Source organism: Thermobia domestica, chromosome 12, assembly GCF_964235325.1.
Source record: "Thermobia domestica chromosome 12, izTheDome1.hap1.1, whole genome shotgun sequence".
NCBI classification, from domain to species: Eukaryota; Metazoa; Arthropoda; class Insecta; order Zygentoma; family Lepismatidae; genus Thermobia; species Thermobia domestica.
In genome coordinates this window covers 129,820,468-129,843,286 of record NC_137465.1, presented here as the reverse complement: position 1 = coordinate 129,843,286, position 22,819 = coordinate 129,820,468, and the positions used below count along the sequence as shown (strand labels likewise).

Here is a 22,819-nt window from a genome sequence, read left to right as displayed (position 1 = left end):
TAATGCCATGGCTTGTATATAATGCTTTGCTATATTATGGGAAAGACACGAAGTTTCAAGTGTGAATCCAGTAGCAAGTTCAGAAAGTTTAGTTGCCATTTTTCTCCACAGTAATTTACGGAAATGCCCATCACTTAGGCCTACCTAAAATATTTAGTCATCAATGGCGATCTGGCGACCAATTTGATACAAATTCAATGTTTGAGACTTTTAGAGGTTTGTTGACATTTTCTTGTAATATATTTACGTCTTTTCGAATTATTAGTAAGTACACTATAAGGAGCATGAAAATAGGGAAGGTAGCAGGAGAATATGGAGCTCCATTAGAGATAAAGGAAGCTGGTAAACAAGTGGAAAAAGCACTAGAACAGCTTTATACGAAGTGTCTACGAAGGGCGCGAGTTCTTCAGAAATGGAAAAGTGCCATGATTATGCTGCTGAACAAGAAAGCACATCAAGAAGACCTACGTAATTGTGGACCGATTAATCTAGTCCCAGCAATTTACAAAATTTTTTGCAAAAATATTGACGCTCAGATTAGAAAAGAAGTTAAGACCTCGCCCAACTAAGAGAACAGGCTGATTTTAGAAGTGGTTACTTCACAATAGATAACGTTCAAATAGTGAGGGAACTTATGGAAAGGTCAAACGAATATGAATTAGCCTTATATACCTTATATATATACAAAGTAATGCAAATACCCAGCTGTTTGAAAGTACAAAAACCGTAAGAATAAGGCGTACGATACCTTTCTTACAAGCTTTTAACAAACGCTCTTAAGCATGTGTTTGGATCTCTCAACTGGAAGAATAAATGAATAAATATAAATGGGGAGACCTGCCTCATCTTCCTTTCGATGAAGACATCATTCTCATAATAAACAGTAATATACAGATGGTGATCAGAAAAATGGAAACACCTGTAGTTGGCAACACGTCAGATGTATGGGTTGGCAGTGGTGTCGTGGCGCCCGCAGCGCCGGACCGCTGGTGGTGGTATGTTAGGTCGATCTCCATACTACGTCAGGCGCAGTGGAATAGCAGTGTCCAGTGGCTGCAGCAGACGGAGGTAGTGTAAATTGGGAGACCTCTCAGATTTTCAAAGAGGGCAAATTGTTGGTGTGCGGTTATGTGGAGTGAGTGTGACGGAAGTGGCTACTGTGTTAGGTATGTCGCGTGGGACAGTGTCGAAGGCGATGACGGCCTACCCAACACACGGGAAAACCACATGGGGGAAGCGGAACAGTGGGCGGAAGAAAATCATGAGCGACAGGTCACGCCGGGTATTAAAGCGCATTGTCACGCAGAACCGTCGTGCCACTGCGGAGCAAGTGACGAAGGAACTTAATCAGCACTTCCCCCACCCTGTTTCGACAATCACAATCTGCCGCGTATCAGTGGCGGCCGGTGGATTGTGGTTTCGGGTGTTGCAGTACGAACGATAAGAGAAGATATAAAGTTGATCATTGACTAATCAGCATAACTTTAGATGCAAATGCTATGTGACATGTTAAATTAAATAAAATTGTGTTTTAAAAAAATGCAGGACATTTAATCCGATTAATCACCTTAATTAATTAGTGAGTTTATTATCCTCTCTTTGATTGGAGTAAATCTGTCTAATACAAGCTGGTTGAGCTCTGGTATTCTTATTGTCAGGTCTTTTTCGATGGAAAGCATAACCAATGGTGATAACCTTTCTTGGGACATTCAATTCCTTGAAAGTATTAACTCTTTCTCATGTGGGGAAAAAAACAAAACTTTTCGTCTTTTGCTGACGCCATAGGTACAGTTAATATAATTCCAGAAGCTTTGTAGATTCACTAAATATTTTTTCTAGATTATTGCGAATAATTCATTCTAGCAAACTCAGTCCCTGACAGTGATCCGAATTCCTCGACAGTATCTGGTGCAAATAACACTACTCCCATAAGATATCCTGTAAATTTAAACTGGATTCTTTTTTCGAACACTCTCCTGAATTTCCCTTTGCTTGTTTTGTCTAAGCCTTAATTGCAATTTTTTCCTCAGTTGAAAGCTGGTCAGTTTTTCTTAACTTATTTACAGAAGTCATGTTATACAATTCATTCAGAATTTGTAAGTTATTTACAGAATTAAAGCACACACAATAAAATTAAACCTAATAATTAAAAACCAAACCAGCTGATACAAAAGAGGTACTGGTATATGAATTCCGAATGTCACATATTCATACATCAACACACACACACACACACACATATATATATATATATATATATATATATATATATATATATATATATATATATATATATATATATATATATATATATATATATATATATATATATATATATATGCGTAAAAGAAAAAAACTAGATTCCAAATCATCCGTCTTGGTTGTTACGCAATGCACGATGAACACAATATACTTCCACATGAGGCGAAACAACGCTTACCAATGTGATATGTTCTGGAAAGGAAACCTCGAAACCCGCCAGATGAAGGATACAGCATGTAAGCCAAAAATCAAAGAACATCAAAACAAACAGCACTGCCAGTTCTACACCCAGAAATGTTAACTGGGAGGGGTCCAAAGTATTTGAGGGAGGTCCAATACGTCTACATAATATGGAACCTGTCTTATACTGCACCCGAAAAGACGATAAGTAATTCTTACTTACTGTCACCTATAATTTAGAAAAAACGATAGAACGATTATTTTTATAAGAAAAGAAGAGTACATGATGAGGCGTAAAATAAAATATTTAGCCTACATCAATCGTTTCTGTGTTAAACAAGTATAGTTTATTAAGAAAGTCTACAAATGTTAGTCAAGTTTCGAAATTTTTGGGAGGTCCGGACCCGGTGAACCCCCTCGTGGCTACGCCCCTGAGCATTGCTAACTAGTCCCAAATTCAATGTGGCGTTCCCCATCATACAGTTTTATGTGGAAATTACCAAAAGTATAAAATATACTTATTTTATAAAAGAAATATGTTTATACTAAAATACTATCCACAGAGGGAGGGGGGGTAGCGATTCTACATACTGGTTTATTAATATTTGATTCACAAATTACTGTAGAAGAAGCCTTCATTATCAATATAAGCTAAGAATTAACTTATAAATGCAGGTCTACTTTCATTTATTTTCTCCTCTACTAGATATTTTCTTTCTTATTTTGTAATTCTGCAATCACTTTTTTTAATTGTCATTATATTGATTTGCTTCAGTATGGTCCCGTAATTTAAAAATATGAATGCATAAAAACAAATTCCATTTGTTAATTGCTAGTGAAAGAAAATTCAGAAATCTTATTTAGCGCGAAAAACCTTATCATTCACTGGAAACCGTGCTATGTTGCAGAAGCACTGCAACGACCAGTTCCTTTAACTTCTGAGATAGGGGGAAGGAGACTTAACATTTGCTCCAATTGCCGCGCTGAAGGAATCTGGTCGTTGTATGCTCGCTGCAACACAATATAAATTAGAGACTCTATGACGGATTATTTTTCGCTTTTTAAAACGGATTAACGGAACGGACAGTTACAGAAGTAAAAAAAAAAAAAAAAAAATGTTATTTAAAGTGTATATATGCGAGTATTAAAAAGTATTTTTTCTGTTCTTTACTACTATTGATGATAACATTTTTTTTCTTGAAATACTTTGGTCGTTCCGCAACGCTGCAACACTAACATTAGCCGCCACTGCCGCGTATTACATGACATGCATGAACTTACGGGGTCGTGTTGCACGGGCCAAACCGCTCATCAGGGACCATAACGCTTTAGCACGCCGCAAATGGTGCCGCAAATGCAACTTGGACCATTGAGGACTGGAAACGTGTGATATGGTCGGATGAGTCATCCTTCACCCTATTTCCAAACACGGGCCGTGTTTATGTGTGGAGAACGCCCAAAGAACCTTATGATCTGCAGTGTCTACGCCCAACTGTGAAACATGACGGCGGCTCGGTGATGCTGTGGGCCGCCATATCATGGTTTTCATTGGTTCCTGTGGTCACACTTAGCGGACGAATCACTGCCAACGATTATGTCGCAATTTTAGGAGACCACTTGCATCCTATGGTCCGGATGTTGTTCCCGGACAATGACACCATCTTCCAGGATGATAATGCACCCATTCACACAGCTGGCGTTGTTGAAGCGTGGTTTGAGGAACATCAGGATGAAGTTCAACACCTCCCCTGGTCCGCCCAATCCCCAGATCTCAACATAATTAAACATCTGTGGTCCGTCTTGGAAACACGACTCCGGCGACTATTTCCACCTCCATCCTCTCTCACAGAACTGGCCGATGCCCTGCAGGAGGAATGGTGTAAAATTCCACTTGCTACCATTCTCGAATTCTATGCCTCCATCCCACGTCGCATCAAGGCTGTTCTGAAGGCGAAAAGTGGCCAGACACCCTATTAATCTGGTAAGTTGCAATTTCGTTCAGGTGTTTCCATTTTTCTGATCACCATCTGTAGATCTGCCAGATACGATAAAAGAACTTATATCACGAGCAAGAAAATCGAGTTGAAAATGAATATGGGAAAAACTAAGATGTTGTTTAACAACTTCGCCAGGAAGTACAGGATTGAAGTTGAAAATACGGAATTAGAAAAAGCGAATACCTACGTTTATCTGGAACAGAAGATATCCATGAATGACAACATTGCAGAAGAAATAAACCCACGTATTAAATGAGGCTAGTTTTAGACGGAAGCATTTATCGTAGCATTTCTCGTAGCAAAGACAGTGTAATCGATACCCTACTGTGTAAAGTAGCAAATGATATAGCATTTCACATGCCATGGCATATCCTGTGGCACTTCTTGTCGATAGAACCTGCTCTATTTCATATCATTTTCGCCTGCATTTCTGGTCCGATTGCAGCGCCGTGGTATGTTAAAAGGAAGCGAAAGATTTTGTGCCAAATATCCATGCTCTTTGTTTTGTGTGGGAAATTGAATTGAAGTAAAGAAAAAGGAGTCGGAATAGTGATGCTCTTTGCCCACATACTTCTTTGTGGTTTTCGTTTTTTAATAAATCCGGCGAGAACTGTTGTTACAACCACTATAGCTTTAGCTACCTCACGCTTTAGTTTCGGAGCCATAATTGCGCTCTTCTCCAATGATTTGTTTGCTACGTCACGACAACATGCTTGCCAAGTAAAATGCTACCAAGTAAAAGCATCATGTACTTTTGATGCCATAGAATATTATACGAGATTTTTGGCAGCACATCTGCTACGAGGAATGCTTCCGTCTAAAACTAGTCTTAGACTGGAGTCTCTTCGGTAGGAACAGCTTTGCATTGAAGAACCAAATGTCAATATGTCTTAAGCGCAAACTTTGCAGTAAATATATTCTGTCTAATATACGGATCGGAGACGTGGACACTAATGAAATCAGACATTCACTGTCTAAAGACTACACAATTGTCTTGGAGAGATGTATGATAAAAATTATCTGCAAAAGTAGGAAAAGAATCACACGGATCAGGGAGATTATAGAAGTTATGGATATTATAATGAAAATAAAGGCACTGAAGTAACAGTTGGCTTGACATATTACAAGAAGTAATTATGTTCGATGGACAAAGAAATTCTAGACTAGATTTCATTCAAGAAACGACCTTGTAAAGGTAGTGTAACGCTTATATATGTAACTGCAATAAAATTATGTGTATATCTTCAATACAGTGGGGCTTATTTTAAACTTTCACAACTGGTATGGTCTTTGTCATGTTTATTTATTACCGGTATCTTATATCGACCAAATTCGACACTTATTATGAAGAAATTAGTATACTTACCCTTATTTGCGGTGGGTTTACGTTTAAGCCTGCAGGCAGTGATATTGAACAACGTCGATTGAGATTTGTGTTTTGAGATGGAAGTGCTTTTGGAGGTTGTAGTGGTGCCAGTTCTTCTTCTGTAGGATTATCACTGTCCACCCAATCCATATCTTCAGAGTCTCTTGCAAATGGCCGTTTCTGTAAAGAAGAAACAATGAGACTTATTATAACACTGATAAAAAAAAGTTTATAAGTGAGAAATACAATAGTCGTCAAGTCTAGGAATCGAGAGTATACCCTGTATTGATAAAGTCTATTTTTTGGAGTCTTGATTTTAATTTCAAACTTTTACAACGAATATATGAAAGAGATCCTTCTAAGTTTATTTGCAAGCTTTCTGTAATTAATTTAATATGCATAACAGTGAAAAATAGGAAAGTAAACTCAGCTAAATGACCTTATGTGAAGTATGTCTCATATATGCATATGTGTAAGTACAATCGCCATAAATATACATTCTACATGTGTACAAAATATCCTTTATTCATGAATATGTAACAATTGCATTTTGATTGGTGAATCTCTGCTGGGCGGCAAAATCCATATTTTTTCATAATTTTCTGCCTGAATTAACCCGAAAACGTAAGTAACAAATCCCAATATTCTCTATAAGGTCATTGAAGGAAATACACACTTGTTTTGAATTAAATGGTAAATATGAACCGAAAAACTACTTACGTATATCTTTTAAATACGATGGCATAAACGTTTCTTCTAGGGAAGGAGTGAGATTTGGCCTTTTACATGTTTTAATAATACTCTTTAAAAGTATTAATTTAATCACTTCAACGAAACAAAGAGATATTTACTCGTATGTGTTATTATAGAGCGTGTCTATAAATTATTTACACAAAAGTAAACGTTGATTTGAACAAACTATATTTGTAACAGTAATGTTTTATACTTCCATGAATGCAGTATATCTTCAAGTTTTCTTCACAAGTGTTAAATATGTGATCCTTTCATCACACGGCAAATGTCACACTGTTATTCGATTTCCTACCAAATTGTTTAAAGCATTTCGAATTCATGGTCCCAGCTGCTTGCGTTATCCGGATCCGTAGCTCGTCGACATTGCTTGGAAGAGGAAGAACAAACACACGTTCTTTAATGTAACAAGATAGAGAAATCCATAGAGGACGAACGAGGAAGCCACAGAATTACTCCATCACGACCAATCCAAGTCGGTACTTCACGATTAAGGTAGGCGAAACTTCACAGTGATTATGCGGAGGTGCTCCATCTTGTTGGAATATGAAATCAGTACCCATATCTTCACGGAAATGTGGCATTAGATTGTTCTCATCCATATCAACGCGTGTCACTATGCATACCTGTAGATCGAAGAAGTAATTATATGTTAATTGAAGAAGTGAAACTCAGTACGACCATATATTATAAAGTAGTAGTGACACGAGTACATAAAGTGAAATAGTGGTTTGTGTGGCGTAATATTTTCTCAATTAATATTGGAACCGGAAGTGATAGTAAACTTCTACCACTTCCGGTTGTAGTACAGAGATTAGAATGAAAACGGAATATATTCTTGGGACTGCAGAAAATACTTCTTGCTTATTACTGTTTTTATTCTATAGCGATCACCGTTAAAACCGGGAAGTGGTCGGTTTTCTACGGCGATCAACGTTAAACCCGAATGTGGTTTATAATCTGAAACTTCTGGTTTGAATATACGGTATGTTGAGAAGGATGATGTTTCCTATTCTTAAAACGCTAAACCGATTTAAAACAACAACAATGCTACTCGCTATCTCTTGTTATTTGTGGTATGTGTAGATCAATACTGAAACCGAAAGTTGTAGTAACTTCTATTGGTTCCTGTTTTAATATAGGGTAAAGGATATACTCGTCGGTGAAATATACTTTTGGAATGCTTAATCGATTGCAGAAAACCGCTTCTCCATATACATATGTTATCATTTTGTTCTATGGTGATCAATCGGTAACTGTTTTCCCTGTTACTGCCGGTTTGAATGTTGTCTCCGTAATAGAACTTGATTCTTAATTTTTGACCCTCTTCATAGTTAACAAATTAGGTGGTGATCCATCAAGGAATCCTGAAGGTGTTTTCGTCCTGCGCCGAACGGACACACGAACAGGGAAATATATAACGAAGTTTTGGTAAACCAATATCTTTAACAAAATTTGCTACTAATTGTACTACTTTCGTCTACAAACAGAGCTGTAGCTAGAGATGTCGGCGCCCTCTATGCTCCAAAGTAGAATTCGGTGCCCCCTATACTCATCTCACCAAGCTTTTCCTTTTTTTTTTTTTTTCATATAAGAGAAGCATCTTTTGTTATTATGCTACGCTGAATTTTTATCAAGCTGCTTGGACAGACCATTGGAACAGCCAAAACGATCATTATATATTCTTTTATAAATAAGAGCTGTTTGCAAGAGGCTTATTTTGAATTTTTTGTTCAACTTGACAAAACTACCTTTGGCTGGTATACAGATCCACTTGGAAAACACTTACGGAAATCTACAGTACAACTATTTACAGCGTTTCATACTATCGATAAGAAATAAAATTTCAGGGTACATTAGAAACTATGTGCTTGTAAAATGTTCGAAATGGGTGACAGCATTAATTTCCAGTAATAACTGTAAATATAAATAATGTGTGTAGCCTATATGTTTTGTATGTATGTAGATAGATACGAATATATACTGTATAACTAGATGATACACAAAAAATATATATCCTAGCGATACAAGTAGTTGATGGAGAAATAATCTCAATAAATTTCTTCAGATTGGAAGCATTTATATATCAATGAAATAAAAGATCATTGGTAGTGGCCAGTCTTTGAAAAAGACGAAAGCATTAAGTTCTGACCCCTTAAGCCACTATTCTACAACTGCTTGAAGTTCGAAAATGTTATTATTCCTCTTGCTTACCTTTATTTTTAATATTCCTGCGCAAACAGCGGCTTGCGTATATATATCTTCACCCCTCTCATTTTCATACCTTCATTCTTGATTAATTCAATTTATTTGAAAAGCAGAATTAACTAACCAAACACATTAACATCAAAACGCCGAACGTATATTTCAGATTTTGACCGTTTCTGATTTTGAAAACGCTCCTGCGTACACTATAAGTCATTACTAGGCACCTTATTGTATATCACAGAAATATTATATATAACTTAATATATTTTTAAAGTAATAAGTAAAAACTTGTCACTCTTATTGAAACGTTTTGATTACGAGTGGAGTGATCAATAAAACTTTTACCAAATATATTTCTTTGCAAATTAACAACAATATTGATTTAATAGTGCGCCAATACTTTTACGGGCAGCCACGTCGTTTACTCTTTTCCAACGCTTTTTTTTCTTTATCCTTGCTTGTTCGGCGCCCTCTTGCTATCAGCGCCCGTGGCAACGGCTCCGCTTGAGCCCCCGTAACTATGGTTCTGTCTACGAAATAAAACTTGTTTCCTGTTTCTAACCTCACGAAAAAATGAAAAATTGTAGAGAGGGAAAAATTTTCCGTGCCAGTGATGAAAATTCTTCCTCAAGGGGACAATACATTTTTATCAGGCAGAAATTCGTGGCGTCCCCCCGTTAATTCGCATACTGGGAAGAATAAACGCTTTAATTCATTTTGGTAACAATTTAGTGGCATCTATGTACCCTTAAAAAAAATGCTCAGATTATTAATTTCCTTGCTGTTTGGAGAATCGTCGAATACGAACCGCACTCAATTGGTGACTTTTTAAAGCATGATCTCTTTTGAGGAAAGAAAGAAAGCAATGAAAGAACTTTCAAAAGTGTAAACGAATAAGATCAGAAAGTGTAAACGAAGAGCATCGGATGAGTTTTTTTCTTTTTTCTTTTTTTTAATGAAGAAAAGCGCACACTGGGATTCGAACGTTCAGAAGTTTTAAATCACAACACAAAGAAAGAACTAAACACGCATGGCTATCGAAACAAATTGTAAAACTCCTCAACATCTGTTTTTTTCTTTCTTTTTTCTTTTTTTTCAATTTTCTTTGGGTTAAAAGTGTGTGTGTGCTTTCCTTAACTACAAAAAATATTCCTGCATATTCACAAACTTTGGACCACTTCAGATGGATAACCCAAAATGTTCTGCATTTGCTAAGGTCCTATTTTGCTCTGGAACTCACCTTGCAAATTTTAAACAGCAAACAACGTTGTGTGTTGGAAAGGCTTCACTACTCTCTTTTTCTTATAACTTCCCCTCCTATTAGAGTGCGTTGGTGAAAAACACACAATTTTAAGGGACTTTAAAAAATCAGGCGCTCAATTATATTTTTTGGAGAATTGTACTACAAGAGCCTATTTCTCAAAATTATTAGCCCCAGACGTAAAAAGTTTTTCCAGATCGTAAAATATCATGAAGCAAAAAAAAAGTACTAATGCTAATACCCCTAATTTGTCATGATTTTATGGTATATGTAATTGTAAAATGTTTGATTTTGAAAATTGTTACACTAGTATTACAAGACTAGTAGTGCTGAGAAATAGGTTTTTATCCTTATTAAGCATTACTACTAGTTGTTCCACCCAAGCCTTTGGCTTGCTGTACACTATAGGCAGGGGTAAAAGTAGATCTGAAAAGGTAGAGGAACGGATGATGTCACGCCGTCTCCTGTGCCTATCTTTGCCCATTGTAATTTTTTCTAGGAAATAGAGGATACGTCTTAGACATTTTATTAGAAGTTTGGGAACGGCATCCTCCTGCGTCCTCCCTAACTTTTACCCCTGACTATAGGTTAAAACCGTGATTAACTGAAAGTTCTAATTGCTTACATTTAACTTTTTTTTTCAGTTTTCTTACTATAGTTATACAGATATTAATGTGTTTACACAAATATTATTGCTCAAATTTCAATATACACAGTGTGGTTACGGCCTGTTAATGGTAGTACGCATCATGTTTGTTGGCTGTATAACTTACTAAACATATGCACTGTCCTAAATATAAACGGTAACAAACTGTGACTTATATACCCTATACTGTGTTCATCTTGCTTAATTACTAATTATATTCTGCCGTACACGGAACACTTGAGAACTTTATAGGTAATTACAACTTTATTTACATTTTATACGGCCCTTGTCTTAATAGTAAACAGAAAAATAGTTCATGTTCAGCATCATCACTATTTTCAAATAAAGGCAAGTGATTGTTAACTACTAGGAATTAGCGTTACTCACAGACTGAAATGATGTATTATGAACAGATTTATATTTTTCTTTAGGTTTCCCCTAATTTTGAAATTATTAAAAATAGCAGGAAACTGCAATATCCTATTAGAAACCACTTTCATCATTCTTTTGTTGTTGTTCGCCTAGTTGTTGACCTTTTAATCAACAATATCAATTCAGTTCAAGATAACAAAAAAATATTCTTCTGAATTAGTCATGAAGACTGAAGTATAGATAAAAACGAAGTTTTATTTACAAAATCCATAACACACTTTAAATCTCAAAACGAATTCATCGTATGCATATTGCATACCCTTCTTTCACGATTATTTTCGTTGTCAATTAACATAAGCCTAAAATGTAGACATACATAAAAAATATTTTTAAGACAACAAATATATGAAAACGTTACTCTTCACATTGCTGAAACATCATAAAATAAAAAATAAAACATTTCGAATAGATTGGATAATTCATATGAATTATTAATATATGCTGCTGTCTTTATTTCCGCAGTTAATATATACAATTTTATTCTGTTATGTAATACACGACTAGAAGTGAAGATACCTTGGAAATTTGAATATGCAGATGTTGAAGGACAATACTTGCGCCAGAAAAAAAGGAAGAGTAGTGTAAGTTTGCTATATATTCTCGGCGTATATATATCTATGTAGAAATTGTTTACTTAAGTTAAATAAGTAGTTCGAAACTAACTCATATGTTTATATTGCCTGAAAAATCACTTAAATAAATGCTTACACTATATTGTAACCCTACACAGTGATTTTTTAAATATATATTTTTCTTTACTTTATATGTTTAATCTCCTTATTTTTTCAATATTTTTCATTTCAAGAAAGGTAAGTTTTACAACTTACAGACAACTTTCTAATAGAACCTATTTGCTTAATAACAAACATCCTATAATTTTCCTACGTATCATTCCGTCAGTAATAAATCATCTAAGTCTATGACTACCAGTAGCAAAGTTTAGTCTCATGAACAGAATAAATAAGTAAAAACTAAAATGATAAGTGAAAATAAATGTAATATGTACAGTTACATACTTATTAGATATGTAATATTAATTTAAAAATTTAAAATTAAACATTATATTATATATATATATATATATATATATATATATATATATATATATATATATATATATACAGGCGCAGATCCAAGGGGGGAGCTATAGGGGCTATAGACCCCCCTTGACGCTCAGGTATACACTGGATAAAATGGGCTTCAATCATTCTTTACATTGGATAAAGCTGCAAACTATGCTTTATAGTCTCTCCCTTGATCATGTCCTGGATCCGTCACTATATATATATATATATATATATATATATATATATATATATATATATACTCAATCATTCATCTTAATATGATGTCAGTTCCTCTAGTCGTTCTAAACTTACATGGTACCTCTGCCTCATATCATGTAAATTGTAAACGTAGTCAGAATTTGAGGTCATTTAACATTATTCAATTAAGCAAATGAGTTTTTCATGAGTTACTTTGGTCTGATATGGAACTATTTTATAGAATGAGACTCAAAAAATTCGGAAGTAAGAAGTAAGGATCACTCTCGTATATTTGAAGTGTGACGTCCGACAATTATGTACCGAAGCTAACAAGGGAACCTTCCGAAAATGATAGTTGCAGTGAAAGATATGGCCTATGCCAATTGAAAGAGCTGTAACAGAGATGAGCATTCCCCAAAAATTAGCTGCCCATAGCAATAGGTTCAAGAAATATAAGGGGTGGAAGTTCGGGAAACAGCAAGGTTGGACAAGGGGGAAAAGTGCAAATTCCGCAAAAAAGGGAGGCACGGCAAAATACAATGCTGACAAGTGATGTATAGAAAGAGACTTGCCACAATAGGGAACAAATGAAGGCCACCAGTGGGGTTAACAGTGTTGTCAACTGCAATAAAAAGTACATGTTTTGCAAAGAGCACTATATGAAGTGAGTGCAATATTCAGTGTCATGTAGAACATAAGATATGGCGTGTATAATCAGTGATACAATCTAACAAAAGAAAATAGAAAAAACAGAAGTACGAAAAATACGGAAAAGACGAGTTGGCCATAATGCGCCACATTTGATCACGAGCTGTGCATATTAGAATGAACAAAACAAGAAGTACCGACTATGCAGGAAACCGATGTACCTAGAGTCGAAAAGAAAAACGAGTTCCAAAGTTGGCAGCACTAGCCATGAACATCCAGACAAATCTAATATAGTTAGGCCACTCGCTTCACAAAAAGAAAATTCCGGCAACAGGCATCACTCGGAATGCATCAATGCTAGAGTGATTGAGGCAATGCCAAGTCGGGGAACATGAAATGGTTGGGTTGAGCCAACAACCTATAATAGAAGTAAACATTATGTCATGGTTGGGTCGTATGTGGGAATATACAGGGTGTCCCACCAAACTTTGTGACCTGAAAGATTTGAGAAACGAACAAAAATGTGACGGATCCAGTTGTGCAGGAATGTACCAATATCAGGGGTGATAAAAGTCTGTGAGAAGCAAGTGCCCCCGGGATCCCCATCATAGGGCCCCAGGAGCCAACTTCAAACTTTCAAATGGCAACAGGGACCGAGTGGTACCTCTCTCGATAGATCATGGAATGTGCAACAACACATATAGGAAACATTTGCTATATGAAGCATGTTTTTCAAAATAGCCGCCACAAATATATGTTGTGTCTTAACATGGCATCAAACATTGTGATCTCAAATTGCTGCGAAGCGAAAAGAGATGTTGCAAATCCAATTGCACAGGAATGTACTCATGTCGAGGCAGTGGCGTAGCAGCTGCCCCCGCAACCCCCGCAGTGCGGGGGGCCCCGACGTATAGGGGGCCCCGAAGTCTTGCGATGAATAAAGATTTAAAGAAGTAGAACTTCAATCTTACTTCTATCGGCTTTACAACTAGGGCCCCTTCTCTATACTTTGCGGGGGGGCCCGCAAAAGTGTGCTACGCCGCTGTGTCGAGGGCCAAGAAAACTTTGTAAGAAGCAAGTCCCCAGGGTCTCCATCATAAGGCTCGAGGGGTCAACCGCAACATTGCAAATGGGAACAGGGGGCGGATGATATTTCTCTGGATAGATACATCATCGCCTATAAGAAACATTTGCCATATGAAGCACGAGTTTCAAAATGGCCGCCAAAAATGCACGTTGTTCTTGTCACCGTGTAGATTTTTTTGGCGGCCATTTTGAAATCCCACATAGTAAATATTTCTGATATGCGTTGTTGCATATTCCATGATTTATCGAAAGAAATATAACTCGACCGATGGTGCTATTTGAAATTTTGAAGTTGGCCCCTGGAACCCTATGATGGGGGACTTGGGGGCACTTGCGTCTGACAGAAGTTTCTCGCCCGCTGACATGGGTACATTCCTGCACAACTGGATGTGTCACATTTTTTTCGCTTTGAAACTATTTCAGTCGCAGAGTTTGGTGGGACACTCTGGATATATCATATAGGCGGTGATAGTACTGCAGACAGCAACACACAGCAGAACAAGCCTTTGATTATGTTTGCTTTCTACAGGTGTGGATATGTGATAGAAAGACCACCAAAGGTTCCGACACCTCTAGAGTACTGTTTCGAGGCATTCACAGGCGATCATTGTACCATGTGTGACGGATTGGCAGTATTCTGCTGTGCTCACTGCAAATGTATCTTCTGTTTGAACCATTGTCTCATCGAACAATTGCACGTACAATGTGGACGAGCATGTACAAATGATGCGAAGGCTAATGCCTCTTTCCGGAATTTTCTTTTTGTGAAGCGAGTGGCCTAACTATATTAGAATTGTCTGGATTTTCATTGCCAGTGCTGCCAACTTTGGAACTCGTTTTTCTTTTCGACTCTAGGTACGTCGGTTTCCTGCATAGTTGGTGCTTTCTTGTTTTGTTCATTCTAATATGCACAGCTCGTGATTAAATGTGGCGCATTATGGCCAACTCCGTCTTTTCCGTATTTTTCGTACTTCTGTTTTTTTCTATTCTCTTTTGTTAGATTGTACCACTGATTATACACGCCATATCTTATGTTCTACATGACACTGAATATTGCACTCACTTCATATAGTGCTCTTTCCAAAACATGTACTTTTTATTGCAGTTGACAACACTGTTAACCCCACTGGTGGCCTTCATTTGTTCCCTATTGTGGCAAGTCTATTTCTATACATCACTTGTCAGCATTGTATTTTGCCGTGCCTCCCTTTTTTTGCGGAATTTACACTTTTCCCCCTTGTCCAACCTTGCTGTTTCCCGAACTTCCACCCCTTATATTTCTTGAACCTATTGCTATGGGCAGCTAATTTTTGGGGAATGCTCATCTCTGTTACAGCTCTTTCAATTGGCATAGGCCACATCTTTCACTGCAACTATCATTTTCGGAAGGTTCCCTTGTAAGAAACACTGTGATGATAAGTAGAGTCCGGATTTTTATGTAATATCAACCCCCTAAATATGTACATAAATATGTAACAAAAATCGCTTAAAATGTAAGAAATATGTAATATTATACAGTGGTGCCCACCCTCCTTACGTCCATGACGCACCCCCCAATTGTCTATCCGTAGGTGTCCTTCCATGAAAAAAAAAATCTTTTCGATTAATTTTTACACCCCCTCAAACATGTTTATATAGATTTTTAACCCCCCAAATATTTCAATGACGCAGTTTGCGTCATAGCCCCCCTTTGTAGGCACCCCTGATATTATATAAGAATATGTAATATTACATTGTTACATATTTATGAAAACGTAATATTAACACGCGTATGGGTATGCAATATTTAAACGAATTATGAAAATAAAAAGGAAAATCTACTACACTTTTTCCTGCTTAATGCAAGTCCCCCAATGAAGTGAAATGCTTGAATAGCTGAGACAGCCATACGTCACTGACGTGAGTGATTGCAGGATAATAAAAATCAGACGCGAGTGAAGGAAGATGTGAATCGGCTAGAGAGAAACATGAAAGCCCCGAGAAAAGCAATGCATACGGCATTTGTACGTCAGAAATCTCATGTGGTGTGGTGTGGTCCCGTTTCAAATCTAGAACCTTTTACACTAAATGCGCATCCGTCACCACGGCCCAATCTTGAAATGAATTATATATAATATACAAATTTAAATACTAAAAGCAACTTAAGACGAAATGTATTGTTTTATATATATTTATTTCATGCAGGGAAAAGCAGTCCTATATGTTTTAAACAATACCAGCTGAACTAAGATTAAAGAATATTTCCACTAATGAACATTTTTAATTTGAAATAAAGTACTTACAAAAGATGTGCCTACAGTTCAACTGTGTGTTGTTGCACAATGGGTTACAAGGCACTCCCATGCGCAAAAAAAAAATTGCTCGTATACTGTAACTCACGATTTTTCGCAATTATTTCATTTTCCATATGTTTATGGGTAAAATTTAGTTATTAGTAAGTGGAGATAATAGAAAGCAATCCATCTAAGGAGATATTTCCAAAAAATATAATAAAATAATAAAAATATAAGCAAAAAACAAAATTATGTTCGGTTTTGTGTATACTGGCAATAATGTTTTCGAGGGAATTTTTGGAGTAGCACAGCACGATTGCAGAGGGAATAACAAGATTAGTAGGAGAAGAGCTGAACCAAGGAATGGAAATTGGAGTAAAATATTGCATTTATTGGCTTAAATCTAGGGTGTAAATTGTCTGCCAAATATAAATTAGCTTCTGTAAGCAAGATGTTATACGAAAATATATAAACAAAGAGAAAAACTGTTGTCTTAAGTTTGGAAGTGACATGCTCTATAGCCATGAGCATTTATTTCTTAAGAAAAAGATAGGCAACAAAAGAAAATCTGTGTGGTAGAGTGGGTAGAGTGATGGACTAATAATTCTTATACTGTTTTGACACCAGATCGAATCCCATCCGGTCCTGTTCAATTTTTTTTCTTTACAAAACATTGTAGAAAGTGTATAATTTTTATGTTAATAAGAAACGAAATAATATAATAATGAAATAACTTTTTGTTTTTCTGATGACGTATTTTTTCAGAATTAGCTTACTATTTATTACTAATAGCGATTGTTTTTAGTTTATGGTATGGTATGCTTAACCGTTCCCTCTCCGTTTTTACACAGCTTCAACTCACTGCGAGTGTCTGTGAGTCAGGAACAGGAAAAAACAAAACAAGAGCAACCTGCAGCTTTACACACAGCGTGAGGAACACAGTCACAGCGATAGCTCGTTGTCGTGAAGAAAAAAAAACTGTTCTAGTGTTTCTGTGTGTGTGTTTCTTTTTAAAGTATTGACTCTCTCTCTCTCTCCTTTTGTTTCATATCCACAAGTGCAACAAATGCAAGTCTGTGTGAAAAAAATCAAGAGTGCTTTCTTTAAACAAAACTAAATTTTACAGCTCTCTTTGTTAGGAACGCGAATGCTTCCAAAAGATGCCATGAATATTAACTATAATCGTACCGAATTATACAGTAGCATGAAAAACTGATAATAAAATGATGTAACACGCATAAGCTTTTTTTTCTAGAGTAACCACACATTAAACATAACAAATTAAATTTTTGGGATTACAAATTATCACATTACGTGTCGGTGTAGGCCTATTCGTTTTCACATTCGAGCGACGAAAGAAGAAAGTGTGGTGATAGTTATAAAAACCGAATACCAGATTTCAATAAATTCAAGTTACATGGCTCCTACATATCGAAAAAAAATGATTTTTCGATGTCTGTCCATCTATTTGTCTCTCGGTTCGTCACGCTTTTACACGCACTCAAATAGAGGCCATACTGTTCAACGTATCTGCACCGAATTCTAGACATAACGTTTTAATAACATAATATCTTTCGAATTTTATGTCCTTCGACACCTAAAAGCAAGGGTAATTTACTGGAGGATTAAAATTTAAAATAATTCAATTTTCTCAAATAAAAAAAGCTGTGACGATTTTATTTACTTTTGATAAATATATATTTTATTAACAAATCTCCACCACATATGAATAATTTTTCTGAAAAAATATATATGGTGTAATTTACTGTATGGTATGCGTTCTTTTTGCACAATTTTCTCAACCACATTTCATAAATAAACGTATCATTAATTACCTAACAATATGACAACTCGTTCGAAGGAGTAGCTTAATCTTAGGGTGAGCTTTCCCCCGATGGTTTTCCCATTAACGCCTCAGGCAATTTTGTTCATATTTCGTAAAGAAATATTTCATTAATAAACTAACATAGAGCATAAATAGTTTATTCCGATAACATACAGAAGAAGTGGTTTTCTCAAGGGTTGATTTTTTTTTGGACAATTGTCTCAGTAATAACTGAGACAAATTTGTTCTAATTTCAGTAAAAATATTTTCTGTAATAATCTTACAATATGGTATAACTCGCTTGTTCCGAAAAGAAAAATCCAAAAGAGATAGTTTACTTTGACAGTGAAATTTTTCCCGACGATTTGCTTAAAAATTACTCGATATACTGTCAAAAGTACAGATAGAAGAGTTTACCTTTGGGGGTAAGCTTTTCCCGATGACCTTCCTAAAAACAACTCAGGAGATGTTTGTTGTTCATATTTTATAAATACGTGTTACATAAATAACCTAGCTATATGGTACAATTCCCTCATCCGGAAAATCTAGAAATGGTATATTACTTTTGACCGTAAGTTTTACCCTGCGATTTTCTCAAGAACGACTCAGGCGATTGTGTTCGTATTTCATAAATAAATGTTTTATGAAAACACTAACAATATAGCATAGCTCGTTTGTACTGAAAAGATCCACAAGGGATAATTAATTCTTGGGGATGACTTTTTGCATAATTTTCTCAGAAATTACTCAGACGCTTTTGCTTATAGTTCACATACAATTATATCCTTTATAATTCTAATATATGGATACAGTTATTTCTAACGGAAATATGACCAATGGGTACTTTACTTTTGGGCCTGAAGATTCTTCTAGCAAAGTTTTCCAAAACATTATTTTATTCGCAATTTCACAAATAAATGTTTCAATAACAATTGCAGCCTAACGTAAGTCAGTGTAAAAAATTCGAGCGAGAAAGTACAGTGCGTTTACTCCGTACCCTTTCTTAAATATATTTTTAAATGTTACACCTAATCACAATTTTCCGAACAAAATCGAAACTTCTTTTTAAATGTGCCTTGTTGTGGTCAAATGGTTCAAGTGCATTGGTTCTGGATTAGATTTCCAGTGAGAGCTAGTGTATCTTCATCCAAGAGATGTGACACGTCGGTGCAAAGAAGAAAGTGTTTAAATAAGCCTAACCAAGCTAATCAACAAAAGAAATAATACAAGTTACGAAATTATCGTAGACGTTGTTAATATTAGGTAGGTTCGACTGGAATGTCCAAACAATTGTCAATTCCAAAGGTCTTTGTTTTCGTCCGGCGGGAGCTCATGTGGTTCGGATTTCACGTTAATCAGTAGGTCCACGTCTCATATAACCTCGCTGCTGAAAGGGACGATAAACTCAAAATCACATCACACATCTTTGTTTTCGCCTTTGTTTTAGCTCATAAATGTCTCAGTCATAAGCTCTTTAGTGGTTAGCGTACACGCCTTTGGCGTGGAAGACCCAGCTTCGATTCCTGGCGAGAGCTCACGTGGTTCGGAGTCCACGTTAATCAGTAGGCCGACGTCTCATATAGCTTCGTTGCTGAACGAGACGTTAAACTCAAACTCAATGTCTTTGTTCATAAATGTCTTTGTGTATGGTTTTGCATATACGTGGCATGGACATTAAATTTTGATTTCTGCGCCATATGTATCTAATTACATACTCACCTATAGAACGAACACAACAAACTTGGAATATCTACATTGTTTGCGTATGGAAAATAATCACGCTCTACTGTACAGGACAGCCGTGTGTATGGAATTCCATACACCTGGCAATCAACGTATTAAGAAATGTATAATAATAAGAATTATTATTATTATTATTATTATTATTAATAATAATAATAATAATAATAATAATAATAATAATAATAAACAGAAAACGATACGATCACTTACACAATTTATCAATATAAGTTAACATTTAATAAGCATATAACTGCAATGGAATTAAGTTGTTTCTCTGTCTCCCTGAACGCTACAGCCCTTATTGTTCTAAGGCGTAGAAGAGAACTTGTGGCACCCACGATTTGGGGCGGTGTGTGGTCACAACTTGGTATCCCTTTTGTTGTTAGTCCTAGCTTTCTAGACGGATGCAGTTATTACCGGTAGAATATACAAGCAAATAGACTTTTGTATTACTATTAAAGTAAATAATTACACTCATTCCTTCAATGTGATACTTGTGGTTGCTTAACCGTATACAGACAGCTGACCCAAGGAAAAATCGTTAATAATAATAATAATAATAATAATAATAATAATAATAATAATAATAATAATAATAATAATAATAATAATAATAATAATAATAAATAACAGGAACTCCACAAATATTCTTTCAAATAATAGGAAAAAGTTTGCGTCACACTGTTCACTTTGCTGGACACACCAGTGTGGCGCGTTATACCGATTGTGGCACACTGGAATATAGGGTATGTTTTTTTTTTTTTCAACTATTCCAACTGCTTCAATTGAAATGGATCTATAATAATAAGAGAATGAATTTAGTCTTCTTACCCTTCAATTTAGAAATAAGGTTCGCGAGAATTTCATAAAAGAATAATATACTCAGAATTGTATATAGTAGTTTGTTTTATTCGAAATTACATACCGGTACTTCCTGCAACTGTTTTTTGATTGAAATGATTTGAAATGAAATTTTTAAGTTTTACGTCCCACGATTATGCCGGATAGGCTAAAAGAGACAGTGATGATAAGAAATGAATGAAATGGTGGAATGAAAAAAGTGGGATAAAACGGGAGAACCTCGAGAAAACCCACGCACACAGTGTTTGTCCAGCACAAGGTTCACTTGGCGCGAGCATAGATCGAACCAAGGACTCCATGCACCAAAGGTGAACGCTCTACCACTGAAACACCGTGGTCTCTGAAATTACTTATGGAACTACCGAGAACTATGCTGTAATATTTGAATGTGCTCCAAGTTTACAATAATTAGTTTAGTTAAATTCATTATTAACAATTAAATAATTGCATTCATTATTAATAGGTAAATGCTGCTGATGCAAAGACTTAAATCTAGCGATACCGCGAGCGTAAGTATTAAACAGAGGGATTTTAAAGAGCCCCCTGAGCTGGGGGCCCTGGGATCCATTGGCTCTGCCCTTAATCCGCTAATGCCTATAGATTATAAATTAAAGGGGACGGGCCGGGTCCGTTCTAAAAATTCCGGCCCGTGCAGACCTATAGCTTCTGTGTATATGCTATCTGAAAATACAGTAGAGTTTCTCTTATCCGACATAAAACAGGCAGGCAGAACGCCGGATAATATGGATGTGTTATCAAACTATGATATAATTTTACACATTACGCATCTAATTATCATCTTTGCAAGAAACAAATATAATGCATTGACTCAGTGATATCCAGCGTGAGGTCCTGGAAGCTGTCCCTTACCAAACCTCAAGCACTTTTTAATAAACCTACTTTTTCCCTTTTGAGGTTTTTTTTTTATGTCAGATTACTTTGAGTCAGTGTCCAAACTGTGGACAATGCGTTGTTGTTATAATTCTAACAAGTAACACTTCCCAAGTGTAACACTCCGATTTTGATAAAATTTGGCAGGTAGATACTATACATAAAATAAACAAATAAGTGCTTTTTTATTTTTTTTATTTTTATTTTTTTTTGCTGAAAAACGGTTTTAGGGGGCAAAAGCCCTCACCCAAAATTTGAAAGTTGACGCTCGAAAGGCAAAAACAAGTGGACCAAAGTGAACGAAATTGTGAACAGATATTGCGGACATAAAATTAGGGAATACGTGTTTTGTATTTTCCTGGAAAAAACGGTTAGGTGGGGCACAGATCCCTCCAAACCTTTGATCATGAAATATCAAAAGTGCTAATAACAGTATGTCAGAAGTGCCTAAATTTACATGAAGAATTGGAACAAAACTTTGTGTTAGGACAATAAGCAAAGAATAAACAAATTCGGCTTTTTTATTTCCTGTGAAAAAACGGTTTTAGAGGACAAAAGGTCCCCCCCATGAATTTTGAAATTTGACGCAAGAAAGGCAAGAAAAAATGTACCGAATTGAATGAAATTGTTCTCAAATGTTGTAGAGGTAAGATGAGGAAATACGTGCTTCGTATTTTCCTGAAAAGAGAAAAAAACCTTTTGAGTGGACCGAGGCGTTGAGTGTCGGAAGGATTGTACCGAAGCGAATGAAATTGTCTGTAGATATTGGATATGAAAAATAAAGCCTCTCGTGTTTCACAAGTGTCTCCATGAGATTTCTTCAAATTTGGCAGATCAACAACAAGCACAAACAGTATAGCGTATTTTGTAGTATTTTACGAGGCAAACTTTAACCCTTACAATGTTTTTCCGCATAAACAAAAACACGTGCCGATTAATTTCCTGTTTGCTGTTGATGTGCCAAAATTGATAGTTACATCTTTAAAACACGAAAGTCCTTATTTTACATACAGTCTATACAATATCTACACACAATTTCATTTGCTTCGGTCCACTCCTTCCTGCACTTTTACGGTAATATTAACTTTTTTTTTTGAGGGGCTCTAGGGCCCAACACTGTTTTTT

The 22,819-nt window shown here is 35.9% G+C and overlaps 1 protein-coding gene across 1 annotated transcript in view; it reads right to left on the bottom strand.

Annotated features, from left to right (window-relative positions):
* Positions 1–22,819, bottom strand: part of LOC145666650 (alpha-galactosidase MYORG) — a 172,398-nt gene that overhangs the window by 120,882 nt on the left and 28,697 nt on the right. The window contains exon 2 of the mRNA XM_081734101.1: positions 5,806–5,985. Within this exon, the coding sequence (XP_081590227.1) occupies positions 5,806–5,985 (180 nt within the window). The remainder of the gene's footprint in view (positions 1–5,805; positions 5,986–22,819) is intronic.